The following is a 26988-nucleotide window of genomic DNA, read 5'->3' as shown; positions in this document are numbered from 1 at the left end:
ACCACTGACCACCAGGGACTGGACACTGTATATACCACTGATCACCAGGGACTCGACACTGTATATATCACTAATCACCAGGGACTGGACGCTGTATATACCACTGGGTCACCTGGACTTCATTCATCTTACCTGGAGTATATCAGAATGGAGCAGACAGATTTTTTTCTACATTAGAATATATTTAGGACATTACATGCGGGGGCAGGATAAGGGTCATCCTGAGAGGTAACAGGAAAGCAGCAGATAGGCCGGAGCATTACTTTATTACATCTTCATCATTGTACAGTAGAGTATGGAGGAAGCAGGGGGAGGGGCTTCCTGTAAACCCTATACAGTTCCTATAGATCCTGCGTTTTATATCAGCTGGGGTTATTTGGAATTATAATCTGTTTTAGATCCTCGGGGAGGAAGCGGAACATCCGCCAGCCTTCCTCCGCTGACAGGTCGCGGGCCCCTCTAGACCGGTAGAAGGAGATGGCGGTTTGGTTCCAATCAAGGACGGAAAGCTGCAGACGAGCGCACCCTAAAGCCAGGCAGGACTATAGGGGGACAAGGAGAAAAGATATAGTCAGGCCCCTCCATACCACACATGAAGGATTAGAATAGATTTATAGCAGATTAAGATAGATTTAAAGGCAGATTATAATAGACCAATGACACAATATAATAGACTAATGGCAGATTATAATAGACCAGTGCTGGATTATAATAGACCAATGGCACAATATAATAGACTAATGGCAGATTATAATAGACCAGTGCTGGATTATAATAGACCAATGACACAATATAATAGACTAATGGCAGATTATAATAGACCAGTGCTGGATTATAATAGACCAATGACACAATATAATAGACTAATGGCAGATTATAATAGACCAGTGCTGGATTATAATAGACCAAGGACACAATATAATAGACTAATGGCAGATTATAATAGACCAGTGCTGGATTATAATAGACCAATGACACAATATAATAGACTAATGACAGATTATAATAGACCAGTGCTGGATTATAATAGGCCAATGACACAATATAATAGACTAATGGCAGATTATAATAGACCAGTGCTGGATTATAATAGACCAATGACACAATATAATAGACTAATGGCAGATTATAATAGACCAGTGCTGGATTATAATAGACCAATGACACAATATAATAGACTAATGGCAGATTATAATAGACCAGTGCTGGATTATAATAGACCAATGGCACAATATAATAGACTAATGGCAGATTATAATAGACCAGTGCTGGATTATAATAGACCAATGACACAATATAATAGACTAATGGCAGATTATAATAGACCAGTGCTGGATTATAATAGACCAATGACACAATATAATAGACTAATGGCAGATTATAATAGACCAGTGCTGGATTATAATAGACCAATGGCACAATATAATAGACTAATGGCAGATTATAATAGACCAATGGCACAATATAATAGACTAATGGCAGATTATAATAGACCAGTGCTGGATTATAATAGACCAATGACACAATATAATAGACAAATGGCAGATTATAATAGACCAGTGCTGGATTATAATAGACCAATGACACAATATAATAGACAAATGGCAGATTATAATTTACTAGTGCTGGATTATAATAGACCAATGGCACAATATAATAGACTAATGGCAGATTATAATAGACCAGTGCTGGATTATAATAGACCAATTGCACAATATAATAGACTAATGGCAGATTATAATTTACTAGTGCTGGATTATAATAGACCAATGGCACAATATAATAGACTAATGGCAGATTATAATTTACTAGTGCTGGATTATAATAGACCAATGACACAATATAATAGACTAATGACAGATTATAATAGACCAGTGCTGGATTATAATAGGCCAATGACACAATATAATAGACTAATGGCAGATTATAATAGACCAGTGCTGGATTATAATAGACCAATGACACAATATAATAGACTAATGGCAGATTATAATAGACCAGTGCTGGATTATAATAGACCAATGACACAATATAATAGACTAATGGCAGATTATAATTGACCAGTGCTGGATTATAATAGACCAATGACACAATATAATAGACTAATGGCAGATTATAATAGACCAGTGCTGGATTATAATAGACCAAGGACACAATATAATAGACTAATGGCAGATTATAATAGACCAATGGCACAATATAATAGACTAATGGCAGATTATAATAGACCAGTGCTGGATTATAATAGACCAAGGACACAATATAATAGACTAATGGCAGATTATAATAGACCAGTGCTGGATTATAATAGGCCAATGACACAATATAATAGACTAATGGCAGATTATAATAGACCAGTGCTGGATTATAATAGGCCAATGACACAATATAATAGACTAATGGCAGATTATAATAGACCAGTGCTGGATTATAATAGGCCAATGACACAATATAATAGACTAATGGCAGATTATAATTTACTAGTGCTGGATTATAATAGGCCAATGACACAATATAATAGACTAATGGCAGATTATAATAGACCAGTGCTGGATTATAATAGGCCAATGACACAATATAATAGACTAATGGCAGATTATAATAGACCAGTGCTGGATTATAATAGGCCAATGACACAATATAATAGACTAATGGCAGATTATAATAGACCAGTGCTGGATTATAATAGACCAATGACACAATATAATAGACTAATGGCAGATTATAATAGACCAGTGCTGGATTATAATAGACCAATGACACAATATAATAGACTAATGACAGATTATAATAGACCAGTGCTGGATTATAATAGGCCAATGACACAATATAATAGACTAATGGCAGATTATAATAGACCAGTGCTGGATTATAATAGACCAATGACACAATATAATAGACTAATGGCAGATTATAATAGACCAGTGCTGGATTATAATAGACCAATGACACAATATAATAGACTAATGGCAGATTATAATAGACCAGTGCTGGATTATAATAGACCAATGGCACAATATAATAGACTAATGGCAGATTATAATAGACCAGTGCTGGATTATAATAGACCAATGACACAATATAATAGACTAATGGCAGATTATAATAGACCAGTGCTGGATTATAATAGACCAATGACACAATATAATAGACTAATGGCAGATTATAATAGACCAGTGCTGGATTATAATAGACCAATGGCACAATATAATAGACTAATGGCAGATTATAATAGACCAATGGCACAATATAATAGACTAATGGCAGATTATAATAGACCAGTGCTGGATTATAATAGACCAATGACACAATATAATAGACAAATGGCAGATTATAATAGACCAGTGCTGGATTATAATAGACCAATGACACAATATAATAGACAAATGGCAGATTATAATTTACTAGTGCTGGATTATAATAGACCAATGGCACAATATAATAGACTAATGGCAGATTATAATAGACCAGTGCTGGATTATAATAGACCAATTGCACAATATAATAGACTAATGGCAGATTATAATTTACTAGTGCTGGATTATAATAGACCAATGGCACAATATAATAGACTAATGGCAGATTATAATTTACTAGTGCTGGATTATAATAGACCAATGACACAATATAATAGACTAATGACAGATTATAATAGACCAGTGCTGGATTATAATAGGCCAATGACACAATATAATAGACTAATGGCAGATTATAATAGACCAGTGCTGGATTATAATAGACCAATGACACAATATAATAGACTAATGGCAGATTATAATAGACCAGTGCTGGATTATAATAGACCAATGACACAATATAATAGACTAATGGCAGATTATAATTGACCAGTGCTGGATTATAATAGACCAATGACACAATATAATAGACTAATGGCAGATTATAATAGACCAGTGCTGGATTATAATAGACCAAGGACACAATATAATAGACTAATGGCAGATTATAATAGACCAATGGCACAATATAATAGACTAATGGCAGATTATAATAGACCAGTGCTGGATTATAATAGACCAAGGACACAATATAATAGACTAATGGCAGATTATAATAGACCAGTGCTGGATTATAATAGGCCAATGACACAATATAATAGACTAATGGCAGATTATAATAGACCAGTGCTGGATTATAATAGGCCAATGACACAATATAATAGACTAATGGCAGATTATAATAGACCAGTGCTGGATTATAATAGGCCAATGACACAATATAATAGACTAATGGCAGATTATAATTTACTAGTGCTGGATTATAATAGGCCAATGACACAATATAATAGACTAATGGCAGATTATAATAGACCAGTGCTGGATTATAATAGGCCAATGACACAATATAATAGACTAATGGCAGATTATAATAGACCAGTGCTGGATTATAATAGGCCAATGACACAATATAATAGACTAATGGCAGATTATAATAGACCAGTGCTGGATTATAATAGGCCAATGGCACAATATAATAGACTAATGGCAGATTATAATAGACCAGTGCTGGATTATAATAGGCCAATGACACAATATAAAAGACTAATGGCAGATTATAATAGACCAGTGCTGGATTATAATAGACCAATGACACAATATAATAGACTAATGGCAGATTATAATAGACCAGTGCTGGATTATAATAGGCCAATGGCACAATATAATAGACTAATGACAGATTATAATAGACCAGTGCTGGATTATAATAGGCCAATGACACAATATAATAGACTAATGGCAGATTATAATAGACCAGTGCTGGATTATAATAGACCAATGGCACAATATAATAGACTAATGGCAGATTATAATAGACCAGTGCTGGATTATAATAGACCAATGGCACAATATAATAGACTAATGGCAGATTATAATAGACCAGTGCTGGATTATAATAGACCAATGACACAATATAATAGACTAATGGCAGATTATAATAGACCAGTGCTGGATTATAATAGACCAATGGCACAATATAATAGACTAATGGCAGATTATAATAGACCAGTGCTGGATTATAATAGACCAATGGCACAATATAATAGACTAATGGCAGATTATAATAGACCAGTGCTGGATTATAATAGACCAATGACACAATATAATAGACAAATGGCAGATTATAATTTACTAGTGCTGGATTATAATAGACCAATGGCACAATATAATAGACTAATGGCAGATTATAATAGACCAGTGCTGGATTATAATAGACCAATTGCACAATATAATAGACTAATGGCAGATTATAATTTACTAGTGCTGGATTATAATAGACCAATGGCACAATATAATAGACTAATGGCAGATTATAATTTACTAGTGCTGGATTATAATAGACCAATGACACAATATAATAGACTAATGACAGATTATAATAGACCAGTGCTGGATTATAATAGGCCAATGACACAATATAATAGACTAATGGCAGATTATAATAGACCAGTGCTGGATTATAATAGACCAATGACACAATATAATAGACTAATGGCAGATTATAATAGACCAGTGCTGGATTATAATAGACCAATGACACAATATAATAGACAAATGGCAGATTATAATAGACCAGTGCTGGATTATAATAGACCAATGACACAATATAATAGACAAATGGCAGATTATAATTTACTAGTGCTGGATTATAATAGACCAATGGCACAATATAATAGACTAATGGCAGATTATAATAGACCAGTGCTGGATTATAATAGACCAATTGCACAATATAATAGACTAATGGCAGATTATAATTTACTAGTGCTGGATTATAATAGACCAATGGCACAATATAATAGACTAATGGCAGATTATAATTTACTAGTGCTGGATTATAATAGACCAATGACACAATATAATAGACTAATGACAGATTATAATAGACCAGTGCTGGATTATAATAGGCCAATGACACAATATAATAGACTAATGGCAGATTATAATAGACCAGTGCTGGATTATAATAGACCAATGACACAATATAATAGACTAATGGCAGATTATAATAGACCAGTGCTGGATTATAATAGACCAATGACACAATATAATAGACTAATGGCAGATTATAATTGACCAGTGCTGGATTATAATAGACCAATGACACAATATAATAGACTAATGGCAGATTATAATAGACCAGTGCTGGATTATAATAGACCAAGGACACAATATAATAGACTAATGGCAGATTATAATAGACCAATGGCACAATATAATAGACTAATGGCAGATTATAATAGACCAGTGCTGGATTATAATAGACCAAGGACACAATATAATAGACTAATGGCAGATTATAATAGACCAGTGCTGGATTATAATAGGCCAATGACACAATATAATAGACTAATGGCAGATTATAATAGACCAGTGCTGGATTATAATAGGCCAATGACACAATATAATAGACTAATGGCAGATTATAATAGACCAGTGCTGGATTATAATAGGCCAATGACACAATATAATAGACTAATGGCAGATTATAATTTACTAGTGCTGGATTATAATAGGCCAATGACACAATATAATAGACTAATGGCAGATTATAATAGACCAGTGCTGGATTATAATAGGCCAATGACACAATATAATAGACTAATGGCAGATTATAATAGACCAGTGCTGGATTATAATAGGCCAATGACACAATATAATAGACTAATGGCAGATTATAATAGACCAGTGCTGGATTATAATAGGCCAATGGCACAATATAATAGACTAATGGCAGATTATAATAGACCAGTGCTGGATTATAATAGGCCAATGACACAATATAAAAGACTAATGGCAGATTATAATAGACCAGTGCTGGATTATAATAGGCCAATGACACAATATAATAGACTAATGGCAGATTATAATAGACCAGTGCTGGATTATAATAGACCAATGACACAATATAATAGACTAATGGCAGATTATAATAGACCAGTGCTGGATTATAATAGGCCAATGGCACAATATAATAGACTAATGACAGATTATAATAGACCAGTGCTGGATTATAATAGGCCAATGACACAATATAATAGACTAATGGCAGATTATAATAGACCAGTGCTGGATTATAATAGACCAATGGCACAATATAATAGACTAATGGCAGATTATAATAGACCAGTGCTGGATTATAATAGACCAATGGCACAATATAATAGACTAATGGCAGATTATAATAGACCAGTGCTGGATTATAATAGACCAATGACACAATATAATAGACTAATGGCAGATTATAATAGACCAGTGCTGGATTATAATAGACCAATGGCACAATATAATAGACTAATGGCAGATTATAATAGACCAGTGCTGGATTATAATAGACCAATGGCACAATATAATAGACTAATGGCAGATTATAATAGACCAGTGCTGGATTATAATAGACCAATGACACAATATAATAGACAAATGGCAGATTATAATTTACTAGTGCTGGATTATAATAGACCAATGGCACAATATAATAGACTAATGGCAGATTATAATAGACCAGTGCTGGATTATAATAGACCAATTGCACAATATAATAGACTAATGGCAGATTATAATTTACTAGTGCTGGATTATAATAGACCAATGGCACAATATAATAGACTAATGGCAGATTATAATTTACTAGTGCTGGATTATAATAGACCAATGACACAATATAATAGACTATTGACAGATTATAATAGACCAGTGCTGGATTATAATAGGCCAATGACACAATATAATAGACTAATGGCAGATTATAATAGACCAGTGCTGGATTATAATAGACCAATGACACAATATAATAGACTAATGGCAGATTATAATAGACCAGTGCTGGATTATAATAGACCAATGACACAATATAATAGACTAATGGCAGATTATAATAGACCAGTGCTGGATTATAATAGACCAATGGCACAATATAATAGACTAATGGCAGATTATAATAGACCAGTGCTGGATTATAATAGACCAATGGCACAATATAATAGACTAACGGCAGATTATAATAGACCAGTGCTGGATTATAATAGACCAATGACACAATATAATAGACTAATGGCAGATTATAGTTTACTAGTGCTGGATTATAATAGACCAATGGCACAATATAATAGACTAATGGCAGATTATAATTTACTAGTGCTGGATTATAATAGACCAATGACACAATATAATAGACTAATGACAGATTATAATAGACCAGTGCTGGATTATAATAGACCAATGACACAATATAATAGACTAATGGCAGATTATAGTTTACTAGTGTTGGATTATAATAGACCAATGGCACAATATAATAGACTAATGGCAGATTATAATTTACTAGTGCTGGATTATAATAGACCAATGACACAATATAATAGACTAATGGCAGATTATAATAGACCAGTGCTGGATTATAATAGGCCAATGGCACAATATAAAAGACTAATGGCAGATTATAATAGACCAGAGCTGGATTATAATAGGCCAATGACACAATATAATAGACTAATGGCAGATTATAATAGACCAGTGCTGGATTATAATAGACCAATGACACAATATAATAGACTAATGGCAGATTATAATAGACCAGTGCTGGATTATAATAGGCCAATGACACAATATAAAAGACTAATGGCAGATTATAATAGACCAGTGCTGGATTATAATAGGCCAATGACACAATATAATAGACAAATGGCAGATTGTAATAGACCAGTGCTGGATTATAATAGGCCAATGACACAATATAATAGACTAATGGCAGATTATAATAGACCAGTGCTGGATTATAATAGACCAAGGACACAATATAATAGACTAATGGCAGATTATAATAGACCAATGGCACAATATAATAGACTAATGGCAGATTATAATAGACCAGTGCTGGATTATAATAGACCAAGGACACAATATAATAGACTAATGGCAGATTATAATAGACCAGTGCTGGATTATAATAGGCCAATGACACAATATAATAGACTAATGGCAGATTATAATAGACCAGTGCTGGATTATAATAGGCCAATGACACAATATAATAGACTAATGGCAGATTATAATAGACCAGTGCTGAATTATAATAGACCAAGGACACAATATAATAGACTAATGGCAGATTATAATAGACCAATGGCACAATATAATAGACTAATGGCAGATTATAATAGACCAGTGCTGGATTATAATAGACCAAGGACACAATATAATAGACTAATGGCAGATTATAATAGACCAGTGCTGGATTATAATAGGCCAATGACACAATATAATAGACTAATGCCAGATTATAATAGATTAGCACTAAATTATAATAGGCCAATGACACAATATAATAGACTAATGGCAGATTATAATAGATTAGCACTAAATTATAATGTACTTGAGCTAAATGTTATTAGACTAATGATAGATTATATTAGACTCAAGTGGCATTATTAAACCAGTAAGAAATAATAATAATGGCAGATTGTAATCAACCAGCACTGGATTATAGTAGAATATTGCAGGATCATTATAGAAGAGTGTTGTATTATAATTAACTAGTTCTGGATTATAATTCACTAGTGGTGTAATAGACGAGTTCTGGATTATAATTCACTAGTGGTGTAATAGACGAGTTCTGGATTATAATTCACTAGTGGTGTAATAGACTATTTCTGGATTATAATTTTCACTAGTGGTGTAAGAGACTAGTTCTGGATTATAATAGACTAGTTCTGGATTATAAGAAACTAGTTCTGGATTATAATTCACTAGTGATGTAATATATTAATTCTGGATTATAATTCACTAGTGGTGTAATATATTAATTCTGGATTATAATTCACTAGTGGTGTAATCGACTGGTTCTGGATTATAATTCACTAGTGGTGTAATAGACTAGTTCTGTATTATAATTGACTAGTGCTGTAATAAATTAGTTCTGAATTATAATAGACTAGTTCTGGATTATATTAGACTCGTTCTTGATTACATTAGACTAGTTCTGGATTATATTAGACTAGCTCTGGATTATAATGGACTAGTTCTGGAATATAAGAGACTAGTGCTGTTATAGACTAGTTCTGAATTATAATAGACTGGTGCTGTAATAGACTAGTACTGGATTATATTAGACTAGTTCTGGATTATATTAGACTAGTTCTGGATTATATTAGACTAATTCTGGATTATAATAGACTAGTGTTGTAGTAGACTAGTTCTGGATTATAATAGACTAGTTCTGGATTATAATAGACTAGTGGTGTAATAGACTTGTTTTGGATTATAATAGACTAGTTCTTGATTATAATTTACTAGTGGTGTAATAGACTAGTTCTGGATTATAATTCACTAGTGGTGTAATAGACTAGTTCTGGATTATAATTCACTAGTGGTGTAATAGACTAGTTCTTGATTATAATCCACTAGTGTTGTAATAGACTAGTTCTGGATTATAATAGACTAGTTCTGAATTATAATTCACTAGTGGTGTAATAGACTAGTTCTTGATTATAATCCACTAGTGTTGTAATAGACTAGTTCTGGATTATAATAGACTAGTTCTGGATTATAATTCACTGGTGATGTCATAGATTAAGTCTGGATTAGAATTCACTAGTGGTGAAATAGACTAGTTCTGGATTATAATTCACTAGTGGTGTAATAAAGTAGTTCTAGATTATAATCCACTAGTGGTGTAATAAAGTAGTTCTAGATTATAATTCACTAGTGGTGTAATAGACTAGTTCTTGATTATAATCCACTAGTGTTGTAATAGACTAGTTCTGGATTATAATAGACCAGTGCTGAATTATAATAGACCAAGGACACAATATAATAGACTAATGGCAGATTATAATAGACCAGTGCTGGATTATAATAGACCAATTGCACAATATAATAGACTAATGGCAGATTATAATTTACTAGTGCTGGATTATAATAGACCAATGGCACAATATAATAGACTAATGGCAGATTATAATTTACTAGTGCTGGATTATAATAGACCAATGACACAATATAATAGACTAATGACAGATTATAATAGACCAGTGCTGGATTATAATAGGCCAATGACACAATATAATAGACTAATGGCAGATTATAATAGACCAGTGCTGGATTATAATAGACCAATGACACAATATAATAGACCAGTGCTGGATTATAATAGACCAGTGCTGGATTATAATAGACCAATGACATAATATAAAAGACTAATGGCAGATTATAATAGAACAGTGCTGGATTATAATAGACCAATGACACAATATAATAGACTAATGGCAGATTATAATAGACCAGTGCTGGATTATAATAGGCCAATGGCACAATATAAAAGACTAATGGCAGATTATAATAGACCAGAGCTGGATTATAATAGGCCAATGACACAATATAATAGACTAATGGCAGATTATAATAGACCAATGACACAATATAATAGACTAATGGCAGATTATAATAGACCAGTGCTGGATTATAATAGGCCAATGACACAATATAAAAGACTAATGGCAGATTATAAAAGAACCAGTGCTGGATTATAATAGGCCAATGACACAATATAATAGACAAATGGCAGATTATAATAGACCAGTGCTGGATTATAATAGGCCAATGACACAATATAAAAGACTAATGGCAGATTATAATAGACCAGTGCTGGATTATAATAGACCAATGACACAATATAAAAGACTAATGGCAGATTATAATAGACCAGTGCTGGATTATAATAGACCAATGACACAATATAATAGACTAATGGCAGATTATAATAGACCAGTGCTGGATTATAATAGACCAATGACACAATATAATAGACTAATGGCAGATTATAATAGACCAGTGCTGGATTATAATAGACCAAGGACACAATATAATAGACTAATGGCAGATTATAATAGACCAATGGCACAATATAATAGACTAATGGCAGATTATAATAGACCAGTGCTGGATTATAATAGACCAAGGACACAATATAATAGACTAATGGCAGATTATAATAGACCAGTGCTGGATTATAATAGGCCAATGACACAATATAATAGACTAATGGCAGATTATAATAGACCAGTGCTGGATTATAATAGGCCAATGGCACAATATAATAGACTAATGACAGATTATAATAGACCAGTGCTGGATTATAATAGACCAATGACACAATATAAAAGACTAATGGCAGATTATAATAGACCAGTGCTGGATTATAATAGACCAATGACACAATATAAAAGACTAATGGCAGATTATAATAGACCAGTGCTGGATTATAATAGGCCAATGACACAATATAAAAGACTAATGGCAGATTATAATAGACCAGTGCTGGATTATAATAGACCAATGGCACAATATAAAAGACTAATGGCAGATTATAGTAGACCAGTGCTGGATTATAATAGGCCAATGACACAATATAATAGACTAATGGCAGATTATAATAGACCAGTGCTGGATTATAATAGACCAATGACACAATATAATAGACTAATGGCAGATTATAATAGACCAGTGCTGGATTATAATAGGCCAATGACACAATATAATAGACTAATGGCAGATTATAATAGACCAGTGCTGGATTATAATAGACCAATGACTCAATATAATAGAGTAATGGCAGATTATAATAGACCAGTGCTGGATTATAATAGGCCAATGACACAATATAATAGACTAATGGCAGATTATAATAGACCAGTGCTGGATTATAATAGACCAATGACTCAATATAATAGAGTAATGGCAGATTATAATAGACCAGTGCTGGATTATAATAGGCCAATGACACAATATAATAGACTAATGGCAGATTATAATAGACCAGTGCTGGATTATAATAGGCCAATGACACAATATAATAGACTAATGGCAGATTATAATAGATTAGCACTAAATTATAATAGGCCAATGACACAATATAATAGACTAATGGCAGATTATAATAGACCAGTGCTGGATTATAATAGGCCAATGACACAATATAATAGACTAATGGCAGATTATAATAGATTAGCACTAAATTATAATGTACTTGAGCTAAATGTTATTAGACTAATGATAGATTATATTAGACTCAAGTGGCATTATTAAACCAGTAAGAAATAATAATAATGACAGATTGTAATCAACCAGCACTGGATTATAGTAGAATATTGCAGGATCATTATAGAAGAGTGTTGGATTATAATTCACTAGTGGTGTAATCGACTCGTTCTGGATTATAATTCACTAGTGGTGTAATAAAGTAGTTCTAGATTATAATCCACTAGTGGTGTAATCGACTGGTTCTGGATTATAATTCACTAGTGGTGTAATAAACGAGTTCTGGATTATTATATACTAGTGCTTTAATATACTAGTTCTGGATTATAATTGACTAGTGCTGTAATAAATTAGTTCTGGATTATAATAGACTAGATCTGGATTATATTAGACTCGTTCTGGATTATAATAGACCAGTTACCCCTAGTCCTAAAACCAGCACAATAATGGGGTAATCCCCTGTGAACTAGTAGGACAGATGGATTTTTTAATAAATGTAAATACATAAAGGACTGAGACCCCCTCCCCCATGCTATATAGTCCTAGACAGCCCCCCCCATGCTATATAGTCCTAGACAGCCCCACCCCCAGTGCGGACCTGGGGCAGGTGGTTTCTAGTGAGGGGCTGGTTTGAGTTTTTCCTCCAGTCGTTCTCTTCTGTGTCAGGGATCTGGGGTCTGGGGTTGGGGGTCTCTGCTTCTTTGTTTTGTAACATCACTTTTTAGCGCAGAGTCTCAATAGTAGACTCGGCGTGGCTTAGTCAATTAGGGGTTAACTCCCTTTTGGAAAAACCTGAGGTCTCCATTAAATTGGGGCGCTCCCTAGACTTGTCTGCGGGGGCCGGGCAGGGCACGGCTCTTCTTCTCCGGTCGTTGTCCTATTGGATTGAGACTTCGAAGAAATGTTTTTGCTTCTTTCAAGATGTTTTTTTCTTTTCTAATTTATTCCTCCGCCCCAGATGATCTTTTCATTACCGTCTTAGGTGTCCTCCGCAGGGTCAGGAGGTAGGAAGGCGACTTCCAGCCGTAAACATCTCCGTTATGAGTATAATAGATGTCCGAATTGTCGCCCGCCAGTGCCGGCAGCAGAACCGTCGCTTCAAGATGTTGTAATCCGGGTGAAGGATTATGTGCGAGAATCCATGAAGAAGATGAAGGAATGTAAGGAGTCTACTCAGCGCGCTAAACACGCAAGATCGGTTCATCAACCTGAAGATGAGTGTCAAGTTATTGAAGAAGCCCATTCATCATCATCATCATCAGAGGAGGAGGAGGGGGAGGAGGAGGAGGAGGAGGAAGAGGAAACAGGAAAGTCCTTTTCTTTTCCTATCGTGAAGATCCAAAAATTAACTAAATGCGACCAGGATGTTGATCAGTGGGAAGCTCCCGAGTCCACCTCTAGGAGGCCTAGGTCAAGCTCCAGAGTACACCTCTAGGTGGCCTAGGCCTAGGTCAAGCTCCAGAGTCCACATCTAGTAGGCCTAGGCCTGGGTGAAGCTCCAGAGTCCACCTCTAGGGGGCCTAGGCCTAGGTCAAGCTTCAGATTCCACCTCTAGGAGGCCTAGGTCAAGCTCCAGAGTCCACCTCTAGGAGGCCCAGGCCTGGGTGAAGCTCCAGAGTCCACCTCTAGGTGGCCTAGGCCTAGGTCAAGCTCCAGAGTCCACCTCTAGTAGGCCTAGGTGAAGCTCCAGAGTCCACCTCTAGGAGGCCTAGGTCAAGCTCCAGAATCCACCTCTAGGAGGCCTAGGCCTAGTTCAAGCTCCAGAGTCCACATCTAGGGGGCCTAGGCCTAGGTCAAGCTCCAGAGTCCACATCTAGGGGGCCTAGGGCCTTCAAAGTGGATTAGACTTTACGTAAATCTATGATGGCTGAATGGAAACAACCAGATAAACGTCAAGTTTTCTCAAGAAGATTTAGGAACATGTTCCCTATACTGGAGGAACAAAACGACGAATGGGGACTACCACCCAAGGTTGATATGGCAATTGCCAAAACTTTCCTGTCATAACATCCTACCTTCAGAAGATGGTGCGAATTTGGATAGCGGATTACGCTTCTAGATATAGTTTATGTAGCCTTCCATTTGTGCCAGATGGGCTCTTTGGATCTGGGGTGGATAAACTCATGGTCTATTTCTGACGCCAGGTTTTCTCTGTTTCTTCCTCTAGTCTCAGACCTCCTCTTCCTGTAGGGGGTCGCCTGTCGCACTTCCTAGAGGCTTGGATTTCCTCCGTCTCAGACGCTTGGATCTTGAACATCATCCTATTCGGCTACTCCATCGATTAATTTGCCATTCCTCCAGACAGGTTTGATCAAACCAGCCTCCAACATTCATTAAAGCAAGCGGTTCTAGAACACACCTTTCAGGATTTTCTACAAAGAAGAGTACTGGAAGAGTTTCCAATTGCCGAAAGAGGAAGGGGTGTTTTCTCCCCAGCTTTTCTTGTTCCCAAATCATCCGGAGATAGGAGTATAAATCTAGATGTAAGAAACCTCAACTGTTTCATTCGGGAAAAGAAGTTCAATATGGAAACATTATGGTCTATCCTAAATCCAGGAGACTTTATGGCTTTAAGTATACCTCCATGTACTGGTATCTCCGTACCACAGAAGGTAATTGAGGATTTCTGTTCAAGGGTGCGGTCAAGCATCTTAAATTTACCGCTCTTCCCTTTGGGATAACCTTGGTTTCTCATACGTTTACCAAGATAGACTCGGCAGTGGCGTCTCCACCGAGGACTCGAGGAATCTTGATCATCCCCTATCTGGACGACTGGTTCTTGAAAGCATCTTCAGAAGATCTGCTTCTGGATCATCTTCAGAGTACTCTCTCTTTTCTACAACTTCTCAGGTGGATTATCAATTGGGAAAAGTCATACGTTCATCCGTCCACCATGGTGGCGTTTCTGGGGTTTATTGTAGACTCTCGAGGGATGTCGCTGTCCTTACTTCCTGCAAGTCCAACAAAGATTCTGGCAGCATTGAATATTCTATCGGTACCTCGCCGGGTCTCAATAAGAACGCTAATGAGAGTACTGGGTCTGATGTAGTCTGCTGTGGAGGCAGTACAATGGGCCATGTGGCACTTAAGGCCCTTAAAGAGGGAAGTCCGGTGTCCATAGAATCGCAACCTCAATGGGTTGGCTGTAAGGTGATCCCAGTCTTTAGAAGCTCTTCGCTCCCTCAGCTGGTTGAAGCATCTCAAGGATGGACAGTCCATAGTTCAGCCTCGCTGGACCCTGTTGATGCATCTCAAACAGGTTGGGGAGCCCATCTAGAAGAGATCCCTGTACAAGCCACATGGAATCATCAGGAAGTACTGATGTCCTCAAACCTAAGGGAGCTCCGGGCCATTCAATAAGCCCTTCATCACTTTGCCCCTCAGTTCAGGGGGAAGGAGTTCAAAGTAATATCTGACAAACATGACGTCTGTCCTGTACATAAACAAACAGGGAGGCACTCGAGCTCAACCTCTTCTCAGGGACGTGGGATGATCCTACTATGGGCAGAGAAGAACCTTTCCCATCTGTTGGCAGTTCACGGATCCTTGACTGTGGTGGCCGATCGTCAAGGACAAGCCGTACTGGAGGAGTGGTCCTTAAGCCCAGATATTTTCTTTCAGATATAATAGAGATGGGGAATGCTGGAGATGGATCTCATGGCGACGAAGTTCAATGAATTTCTGGTCCCTTTACCAGGATTACAGTCCCTTGGCAGTGGATGATCTGTCCATACCTTGGAGGTTCAGGCTGGCCAGCATTTTCCCTCCACTTTCCTTGATACCGAGGGTTTTGACGAAAATCAGGCAGGACCGGGCCACGGTAACAGCCATCATACCGTTTTGGCCAAAGAGGTCTTAGTTTACCCAACTCGTTCAGATGAGTAGAGGGTGATATTGGAGATTTCCCCCCAGTGCAGAACCTGGTATCTCAAAGCCCACAGCTCTGCCCAGACCTAGCCAGATTCAAACTGACAGCCTGGAGGTCGACCAGTCCCTACTACAAGCTAGAGGGCATTCTGAGACAGTCCCAAGGACATTATCACAGTCAAGGTCGGATGATGCCACTAAGAAGGTCTACTCCAAAATCACAAGGATTCCTGGCCCAGTGTCTAGACAAGTGCGGACACAAAAAAATACTCCACTCAACAAGATTCTGGATTTCCTTCAAGACGGCCTAGACAAAGGGCTCAGTCCCGCCAAGTCAGCAGTCCTTGACAGACCGTTGTCGCAGGAGCCTTTAGTGAAAGATTTCTCAAAGGTTCCGTTAGATTAAAACCTTCCATCATAAGACCTGGTCCTCAGTGTGACTTGCCAGTTCTTAAGGTCCTGTGCTCTCCACCGTTTGAGCCTGTGGCTGAGTTTAATCATGAATATCTATCTTTTAAGATCATTTTTATGTGGGCCGTTACCTCGGCCAGGAGAATTGGGCAGTTTCGAGATCTGTCCGCAATTGACCCATATTATCTTCCTTCCGGATAGAGTCCTATTAAGATTTTTGCCTTTCTCTCCAAAGGTACCAAGTTTTGAAAATATTAATCCCGTCATTTCTCAGGTTTTCTGTCCTAATCCCTCCTCGGATGAGGACGTTGGATTGAAATCTCTGGACATTTCCAGATGTTTAGGAACTTATCTGGATAGGTACCGTGACATCAGGAAAGCGGAAAACCTGTTGATTCTTTTTGCAGGAAAAAGTAAGTCTAGAAGCTTCTAAACCAGCCGTCAGAGGGATTAGAGAGGCTATTAGGACGGCTTCATGTCTCAGGGGTTGGATCCACCTGTCCTTGTAGGGGCTCACTCGACCCGGACCGTCTCTACCTCCTGGGCTGAGAAGAATCGCATTCCTTTAACTTAGATCTGAGGTGCAGCCACATGGAACTCACACCGTACATTCATGGAGCTCACACCGTACATTCATGGAGCTCACACCGTACATTCATGGAGCTCACACCGTACATTCATGGAGCTCACACCGTACATTCATGGAGCTCACACCGTACATTCATGGAGCTCACACCGTACATTCATGGAGCTCACACCGTACATTCATGGAGCTCACACCGTACATTCATGGAGCTCACACCGTACATTCATGGTGCTCCCACCGTACATTCATGGAGCTCACACCGTACATTCATGGTGCTCCCACCGTACATTCATGGAGTTCACACCGTACACTCATGGAGCTCACACCGTACATTCCTGGAGCTCACACCGTACATTCCTGGAACTCACACCGTACATTCATGGAGCTCACACCGTACATTCATGGAGCTCACACCGTACATTCATGGAGTTCACACCGTACATTCATGGAGCTCACACCGTACATTCATGGAGCTCACACCGTACATTTATGGAGTTCACACCGTAAATTCATGGAGCTCACACCGTACATTCATGGAGTTCACACCGTACATTCATGGAGCTCACACCGTACATTCATGGAGCTCACACCGTACATTCATGGAGCTCACACAGTACATTCATGGAGCTCACACAGTACATTCATGGAGCTCACACCGTACATTCATGGAGCTCACACCGTACATTCATGGAGCTCACACCGTACATTCATGGAGCTCACACCGTACATTCATGGGGCTCACACCGTACATTCATGGGGCTCACACCGTACATTCATGGAGCTCCCACCGTACATTCATGGAGCTCCCACAGTACATTCATGGAGCTCACACCGTACATTCTTGGAGCTCACACCGTACATTCATGGAGCTCACACCGTACATTCATGGAGCTCACACCGTACATTCATGGAGCTCACACCGTACATTCATGGAGTTCACACCGTACATTCATGGATATCACACCGTACATTCATGGAGCTCACACCGTACATACATGGAGCTCACACAGTACATTCATGGATCTCACACAGTACATTCATGGAGCTCATACCGTACATTCATGGAGCTCACACCGTACATTCATGGATATCACACCGTACATTCATGGGGCTCACACCGTACATACATGGAGCTCACACAGTACATTCATGGATCTCACACCGTACATTCATGGAGCTCACACAGTACATTCATGGAGCTCACACCGTACATACATGGAGCTCACACCGTACATTCATGGTGCTCACACCGTACATTCATGGAGCTTACACCGTACATTCATGGAGCTCACACCGTACATTCATGGAGCTCACACCGTACATTCATGGAGCTCACACCGTACATACATGGAGCTCACACAGTACATTCATGGATCTCACACCGTACATTCATGGAGCTCACACAGTACATTCATGGAGCTCACACCGTACATACATGGAGCTCACACCGTACATTCATGGTGCTCACACCGTACATTCATGGAGCTTACACCGTACATTCATGGAGCTCACACCGTACATTCTTGGAGCTCACACCGTACATTCATGGAGCTCACACCGTACATTCATGGAGCTCACACCGTATATTCATGGGGCTCACACCGTACATTCATGGAGCTCACACCGTACATTCATGGAGCTCACACCGTACATTCATGGATATCACACCGTACATTCATGGGGCTCACACCGTACATTCATGGAGCTCACACCGTACATTCATGGATATCACACCGTATATTCATGGGGCTCACACCGTACATACATGGAGCTCACACAGTACATTCATGGATCTCACACCGTACATTCATGGAGCTCACACAGTACATTCATGGAGCTCACACCGTACATTCATGGAGCTCACACAGTACATTCATGGAGCTCACACCGTACATACATGGAGCTCACACCGTACATTCATGGTGCTCACACCGTACATTCATGGAGCTTACACCGTACATTCATGGAGCTCACACCGTACATTCTTGGAGCTCACACCGTACATTCATGGAGCTCACACCGTACATTCATGGAGCTCACACCGTATATTCATGGGGCTCACACCGTACATTCATGGAGCTCACACCGTACATTCATGGAGCTCACACCGTACATTCATGGATATCACACCGTACATTCATGGGGCTCACACCGTACATTCATGGAGCTCACACCGTACATTCATGGATATCACACCGTATATTCATGGGGCTTACACCGTACATACATGGAGCTCACACCGTACATTCATGGATATCACACCGTACATTCATGGAGCTCACACCGTACATTCATGGAGCTCACACAGTACATTCATGGATCTCACACCGTACATTCATGGAGCTCACACAGTACATTCATGGAGCTCACACAGTACATTCATGGGGCTCACACCGTACATACATGGAGCTCACACCGTACATTCATGGTGCTCAAACCGTACATTCATGGAGCTTACACCGTACATTCATGGAGCTCACACCGTACATTCATGGAGCTCACACCGTACATTCATGGAGCTCACACAGTACATTCATGGATCTCACACCGTACAGTCATGGAGCTCACACCGTACATTCATGAACCACTATAGGTGGCAGAGGAAACAGACTTTGGTGGTTCCATTCTGATTTCTGTACTCCGGGAAGACCCTCCCACGTGGGATCTACTACTTGCTACTTCCCCATTATTGTGCTGCTGTTAGGACTAAGGGAAAACAGATTAGCGCTAGAAATCAACGCTTCTGATTATTATAGATTGGTGCTGTAATAAACTAGTTCTGGATTATAATAGACTGGTGCTGTAATAAATCAGTTCTGGATTATAATTCATTAGTACTGGATTATAGTGCATTATCACTGTCAGATTAGTGATATAATATGATGCAGCACTAATTACTACCTCCGGCCTCTGCATTAGACTAGATATGGATTATATTAGACTAGTTCTGGATTACATTAGACTAGTTCTGGATTATAATAGACTAGTTCAAGATTATAATAGACTATTTCTGGATTATAATAGACTAGTTCTGGATAATAATAGACGAGTGGTGTAATAGACTAGTTCTGGATTATAATGGACTAGTTCTGGATTATAAGAGACTAGTGCTGTTATAGACTAGTTCTGAATTATAATAGACTGGTGCTGTAATAGACTAGTTCTGGATTATAATAGACTAGTTCCAGATTATAATAGACTAGTGCTGTAATAGACTAGTTCCGGATTATAATAGACTGGTGCTGTAATAGACTAGTTCTGGATTATAATAGACTGGTGATGGAATAGACTAGTTCTGGATTATAATAGACTGGTGCTGGAATAGACTAGTTCTGGATTATAATAGATTCATTCTGGATTATAATAGACTAGTTCTTGATTATAATAGACTAGTTCTGGATTATAATAGACTAGTGTTGCAGTGGACTAGTTCTGGATTATAATAGACTAGTTCTGAATTATAATGGACTAGTGGTGTAATAGACTAGTTTTGGATTATAATAGACTGGTGCTGTAATAGACTAGCACTGGATTATAACAGACTAGTTCTGGATTATAATAGACTAGTGTTGTAGTAGACTAGTTCTGGATTATAATAGACTAGTTCCAGATTATAATAGACTAGTGCTGTAATAGACTAGTTCTGGATTAGAATAGACTAGTGGTGTAATAGACTAGTACTGGATTATAGTAAACTAGTTCTGGATTATAATAGACTAGTGTTGTAGTAGACTAGTTCTGGATTATAATAGACTAGTTCCAGATTATAATAGACTAGTGCTGAAATAGACTAGTTCTGGATTATAATAGACTAGTTCCAGATTATAATAGACTAGTGCTGTAATAGACTAGTTCCGGATTATAATAGACTGGTACTGTAATAGACTAGTTCTGGATTATAATAGACTGGTGATGGAATAGACTAGTTCTGGATTATAATAGACTAGTTCTGGATTATAATAGATTCATTCTGGATTATAATAGACTATTTCTGCATTATAGTAGACTAGTTCTTGATTATAATAGACTAGTTCTGGATTATAATAGACTAGTGTTGTAGTGGACTAGTTCTGGATTATAATAGACTAGTTCTGAATTATAATAGACTAGTGGTGTAATAGACTAGTTTTGGATTATAATAGACTGGTGGTGTAATAGACTAGTTCCAGATTATAATAGACTACTGCTGAAATAGACTAGTTCTGGATTATAATAGACTAGTTCCAGATTATAATAGACTAGTGCTGTAATAGACTAGTTCTGGATTATAATAGACTGGTGCTGTAATAGACTAGTTCTGGATTATAATAGACTAGTTCCAGATTATAATAGACTAGTGCTGTAATAGACTAGTTCTGGATTATAATAGACTGGTGCTGTAATAGACTAGTTCTGGATTATAATAGACTAGTTCCAGATTATAATAGACTAGTGCTGTAATAGACTAGTTCTGGATTATAATAGACTAGTTCTGGATTATAATAGACTGGTGCTGTAATAGACTAGTTCTGGATTATAATAGACTAGTTCCAGATTATAATAGACTAGTGTTGTAGTAGACTAGTTCTGGATTATAATAGACTGGTGCTGTAATAGACTAGTTCTGGATTATAATAGACTAGTTCCAGATTATAATAGACTAGTGCTGTAATAGACTAGTTCTGGATTATAATAGACTGGTGCTGTAGTAGACTAGTTCTGGATTATAATAGACTAGTTCTGGATTATAATAGACTGGTGCTGTAATAGACTAGTTCTGGATTATAATAGACTAGTTCCAGATTATAATAGACTAGTGTTGTAGTAGACTAGTTCTGGATTATAATAGACTAGTGCTGTAATAGACTAGTTCTGGATTATAATAGACTAGTTCCAGATTATAATAGACTAGTGCTGTAATAGACTAGTTCTGGATTATAATAGACTGGTGCTGTAGTAGACTAGTTCTGGATTATAATAGACTAGTTCCAGATTATAATAGACTAGTGCTGTAATAGACTAGTTCCGGATTATAATAGACTGGTGCTGTAATAGACTAGTTCTGGATTATAATAGACTAGTGCTGTAATAGACTAGTTCCGGATTATAATAGACTAGTGCTGTAATAGACTAGTTCTGGATTATAATAGACTGGTGCTGGAATAGACTAGTTCTGGATTATAATAGATTCATTCTGGATTATAATAGACTAGTTCTGCATTATAATAGACTAGTTCTGGATTATAATAGACTAGTTCTGAATTATAATAGACTAGTGGTGTAATAGACTAGTTTTGGATTATAATAGACTGGTGCTGTAATAGACTAGTTTTAGATTATAATAGACTAATTCTGGATTATAATAGACTAGTCCTGGATTATAATAAACTAATTCTGGATTATAATAGACTAGTTCTGAATTATAATAGACTAGTGGTGTAATAGACTAGTTCTGGATTATATTAGTCTAGTTCTGGATTATAATAGACTAGTTCTTGATTATAATTCACTAGTGGTGAAATAGACGAGTTCTTGATTATAATTCACTAGTGGTGAAATAGACTAGTTCTGGATTATAATAGACTAGATCTAGATTATAATATACTAATTCTGGATTATAATAGATTGATGCTGTAATAGACTAGTTCTGGATTATAGTAGACTAGTTCTGGATTATAATTCACTAGTGGTGGATTATAGTGGATTAGCACTGTGTTATAATGGATTCTAGTAAGATTAGTGATATATTATAACGCAGACTCCAGTCACCACCTCTGGCCTCTGCATTAGACTCACCTCAGCGACTGCAGTAAACAGTTTGGAGCCAACGCCTCTACCTGTAAGAAAGGAAACATTAGAGCGGGGGCAATTATTTACTGACACAGATTAAAGCCCCAGATAGTGTTAAATGTGTCTGCAGGACTCCATGAATCTCATCTTCAGGGGAGGCAGGGAGGGGAGCTATAATATGCTGCCTCATAGCTCCCCGTTGCCCCCTGCTGGCAGGGACAAACACAAGACTTTTAAATTTGGGGGTTTTGAATTCATTAGTTCCCACAATGAAGACAGAAAAATGCCCACAAGTGACAGCAGCAGATACAGGTAGAGGGAGGGGTAACCGCAGTGCATTATGGGAAACCCATCCAAGGTCATTTGGTCCTTTCTCCAATCTGAAAAATGGCGACGGCCACCATTTTTAAATGATTTGCATGCTACGAACCCCTTGGAAGATAGGAAAGCCAGAAAGAAGGACTCGTCCAATGGAATCACAAGGCTCTTTCCATCCATGAGGTCCCAACATGGCGGTGAGACAGGACGGCAGTGACACGGATGGTGCAGCCTTCTCTCCAGGTTCTTCATCCGTGCCCTCTGTTGATCCGATGGGGGTCTCCTTATTCCACCAGGTGGGATAACCCCAACAATCGGACCTATATCAGAAGCCAGACAAGTGATTACTTGTTTGCATTGTCTTCTGTTAACCATGTGTCTGTTCTTATCTTCTGTTAACCATGTGTCTGTTCTTATTTGCATTGTCTTCTGTTAACATGTGCATGTTCTTGTTTGCATTGTCTTCTGTATCACTACCTCTGGGCAGACTGCCGCCTCTCACCGCTCCTCCATGTGGTCCCCTTCTGTATCATGACCTCCCCGGCAGACTGCCGCCTCTCATCGCTCCTCCACGTGGTCCCCTTCTATATCATTACCTCCCCGGCAGACTGCCGCCTCTCACCACTCCTCCATGTGGTCCACTTCTGTATCATGACCTCCCCGGCAGACTGCCGCCTCTCACCACTCCTCCATGTGGTCCACTTCTGTATCATGACCTCCCCGGCAGACTGCCGCCTCTCATCGCTCCTCCAGGTGGTCCCCTTCTATATTATTACCTCCCGGGCAGACTGCCGCCTCTCACCACTCCTCCATGTGGTCCACTTCTGTATTATTACCTCCACGGCAGACTGCCGCCTCTCACCGCTCCTCCATGTGGTCCCCTTCTGTATCATGACCTCCCCGGCAGACTGCCGCATCTCATCGCTCCTCCACGTGGTCCCCTTCTATATCATTACCTCCACGGCAGACTGTCGCCTCTCATCGCTCCTCCAGGTGGTCCCCTTCTATATCATTACCTCCCCGGCAGACTGCCGCCTCTTCTTGTCGGTGACATCCACAGGGGATCTCGCTCTACTCAGCTCCTCGCAGAGCCACTTTATGGTCTATGTAGTTTCCTCATCTTCACGGAGGTGGCACAGGACACGGGAGACATAGGTGCAGACAGAACCTTGAGGTCTCCTGACTCCCGATCCTTCATCCTCAGGTTAGCCAATCCTCTGTAAGAACTCCGCTGTCTGGTTTAATTCCGGAGGTTCCTTCAGCTTCTGTGGATTTTCCCACATCTTCGAATTTCCCCTTCCATCTGGTAACCACAATTCCTGCTACTGAGGCCTTCTAGCTGAGAGAGCACAACACACACGTCCAGCACACCCTCTATCCTTAAACACTCTGTGCTGATGGTGAGATGCTGTTCCTTTACGTATAACTGTACCTCGATACTCCGGCATGATGTACAGATCCTCTAGGTGCAGCGCCCTCCCCTCCCAGGTGCTGTAGGTGAAGAAGGACAGAGCGTATCCAACCAGCCGTGACCCTGAAAGACACAACGTAATTCACACAGGGGAGAGGTCAGCGACGTAGACGGTCATGTGACTGCACAAAGACTTTATATAATATCATATACTACCATCCCCCATCATATCATATACTACCATCCCCCATCATATTATATCATATACTACCATCCCCCATCATATTATATCATATACTACCATCCCCCATCATGTCATATTATATCATATACTACCATCCCCCATCATGTCATATTATATCATATACTACCATCCCCCATCATGTCATATTATATCATATACTACCCTCCCCCATCATATCATATTATATCATATACTACCATCCCCCATCATGTCATATTATATCATATACTACCATCCCCCATCATGTCATATTATATCATATACTACCCTCCCTCATCATGTCATATTATATCATATACTACCATCCCCCATCATGTCATATTATATCATATACTACCATCCCCCATCACGTCATATTATATCATATACTACCATCCCCCATCATATCATATTATATCATATACTACCATCCCCCATCACGTCATATTATATCATATACTACCATCCCCCATCATATCATATTATATCATATACTACCATCCCCCATCATGTCATATTATATCATATACTACCATCCTCCATCATGTCATATTATATCATATACTACCATCCCCCATCATGTCATATTATATCATATACTATCATCCCCCATCATGTCATATTATATCATATACTACCATCCCCCATCATGTCATATTATATCATATACTACCATCCCCCATCATGTCATATTATATCATATACTACCATCCCCCATCATGTCATATTATATCATATACTACCATCCTCCATCATATCATATTATATCATATATTACCATCCCCCAATCATATCATATTATATCATATACTACCCTCCCCCATCATATCATATTATATCATATACTACCATCCCCCATCATGTCATATTATATCATATACTACCATCCCCCATCATATCATATTATATCATATACTACCATCCCCCATCATTTCATATTATATCATATACTACCATCCCCCATCATATCATATTATATCATATACTACCATCCCTCATCATGTCATATTATATCATATACTACCATCCCCCATCATTTCATATTATATCATATACTACCATCCCCCAACATATCATATTATATCATATACTACCATCCCCCATCATGTCATATTATATCATATACTACCATCCTCCATCATATCATATTATATCATATACTACCATCCCCCATCATGTCATATTATATCATATACTACCATCCCCCATCATGTCATATTATATCATATACTACCATCCCCCAACATATCATATTATATCATATACTACCATCCCCCATCATGTCATATTATATCATATACTACCATCCCCCATCATGTCATATTATATCATATACTATCATCCCCCATCA

The 26988-nt window shown here is 38.1% G+C and overlaps 1 protein-coding gene across 1 annotated transcript; it reads right to left on the bottom strand.

The window, feature by feature from the left end:
• Positions 1-247: 247 nt before the first annotated feature.
• LOC142725450 (thialysine N-epsilon-acetyltransferase-like) lies at positions 248-25537 on the bottom strand (the record flags this gene model as incomplete). Its single annotated transcript, XM_075848992.1, has 3 exons — positions 248-542; positions 23692-23732; positions 25436-25537. Coding segments are annotated over 3 exons (323 nt in total), but the record flags the coding sequence as incomplete, so codon positions are not given.
• Positions 25538-26988: the final 1451 nt, after the last annotated feature.

Source organism: Rhinoderma darwinii, unplaced genomic scaffold (genome assembly GCF_050947455.1).
Source record: "Rhinoderma darwinii isolate aRhiDar2 unplaced genomic scaffold, aRhiDar2.hap1 Scaffold_605, whole genome shotgun sequence".
NCBI classification, from domain to species: domain Eukaryota; kingdom Metazoa; phylum Chordata; class Amphibia; order Anura; family Rhinodermatidae; genus Rhinoderma; species Rhinoderma darwinii.
The sequence above is the reverse complement of the archived record's forward strand: the minus strand, read 5'-3'. Positions and strand labels throughout refer to the sequence as shown.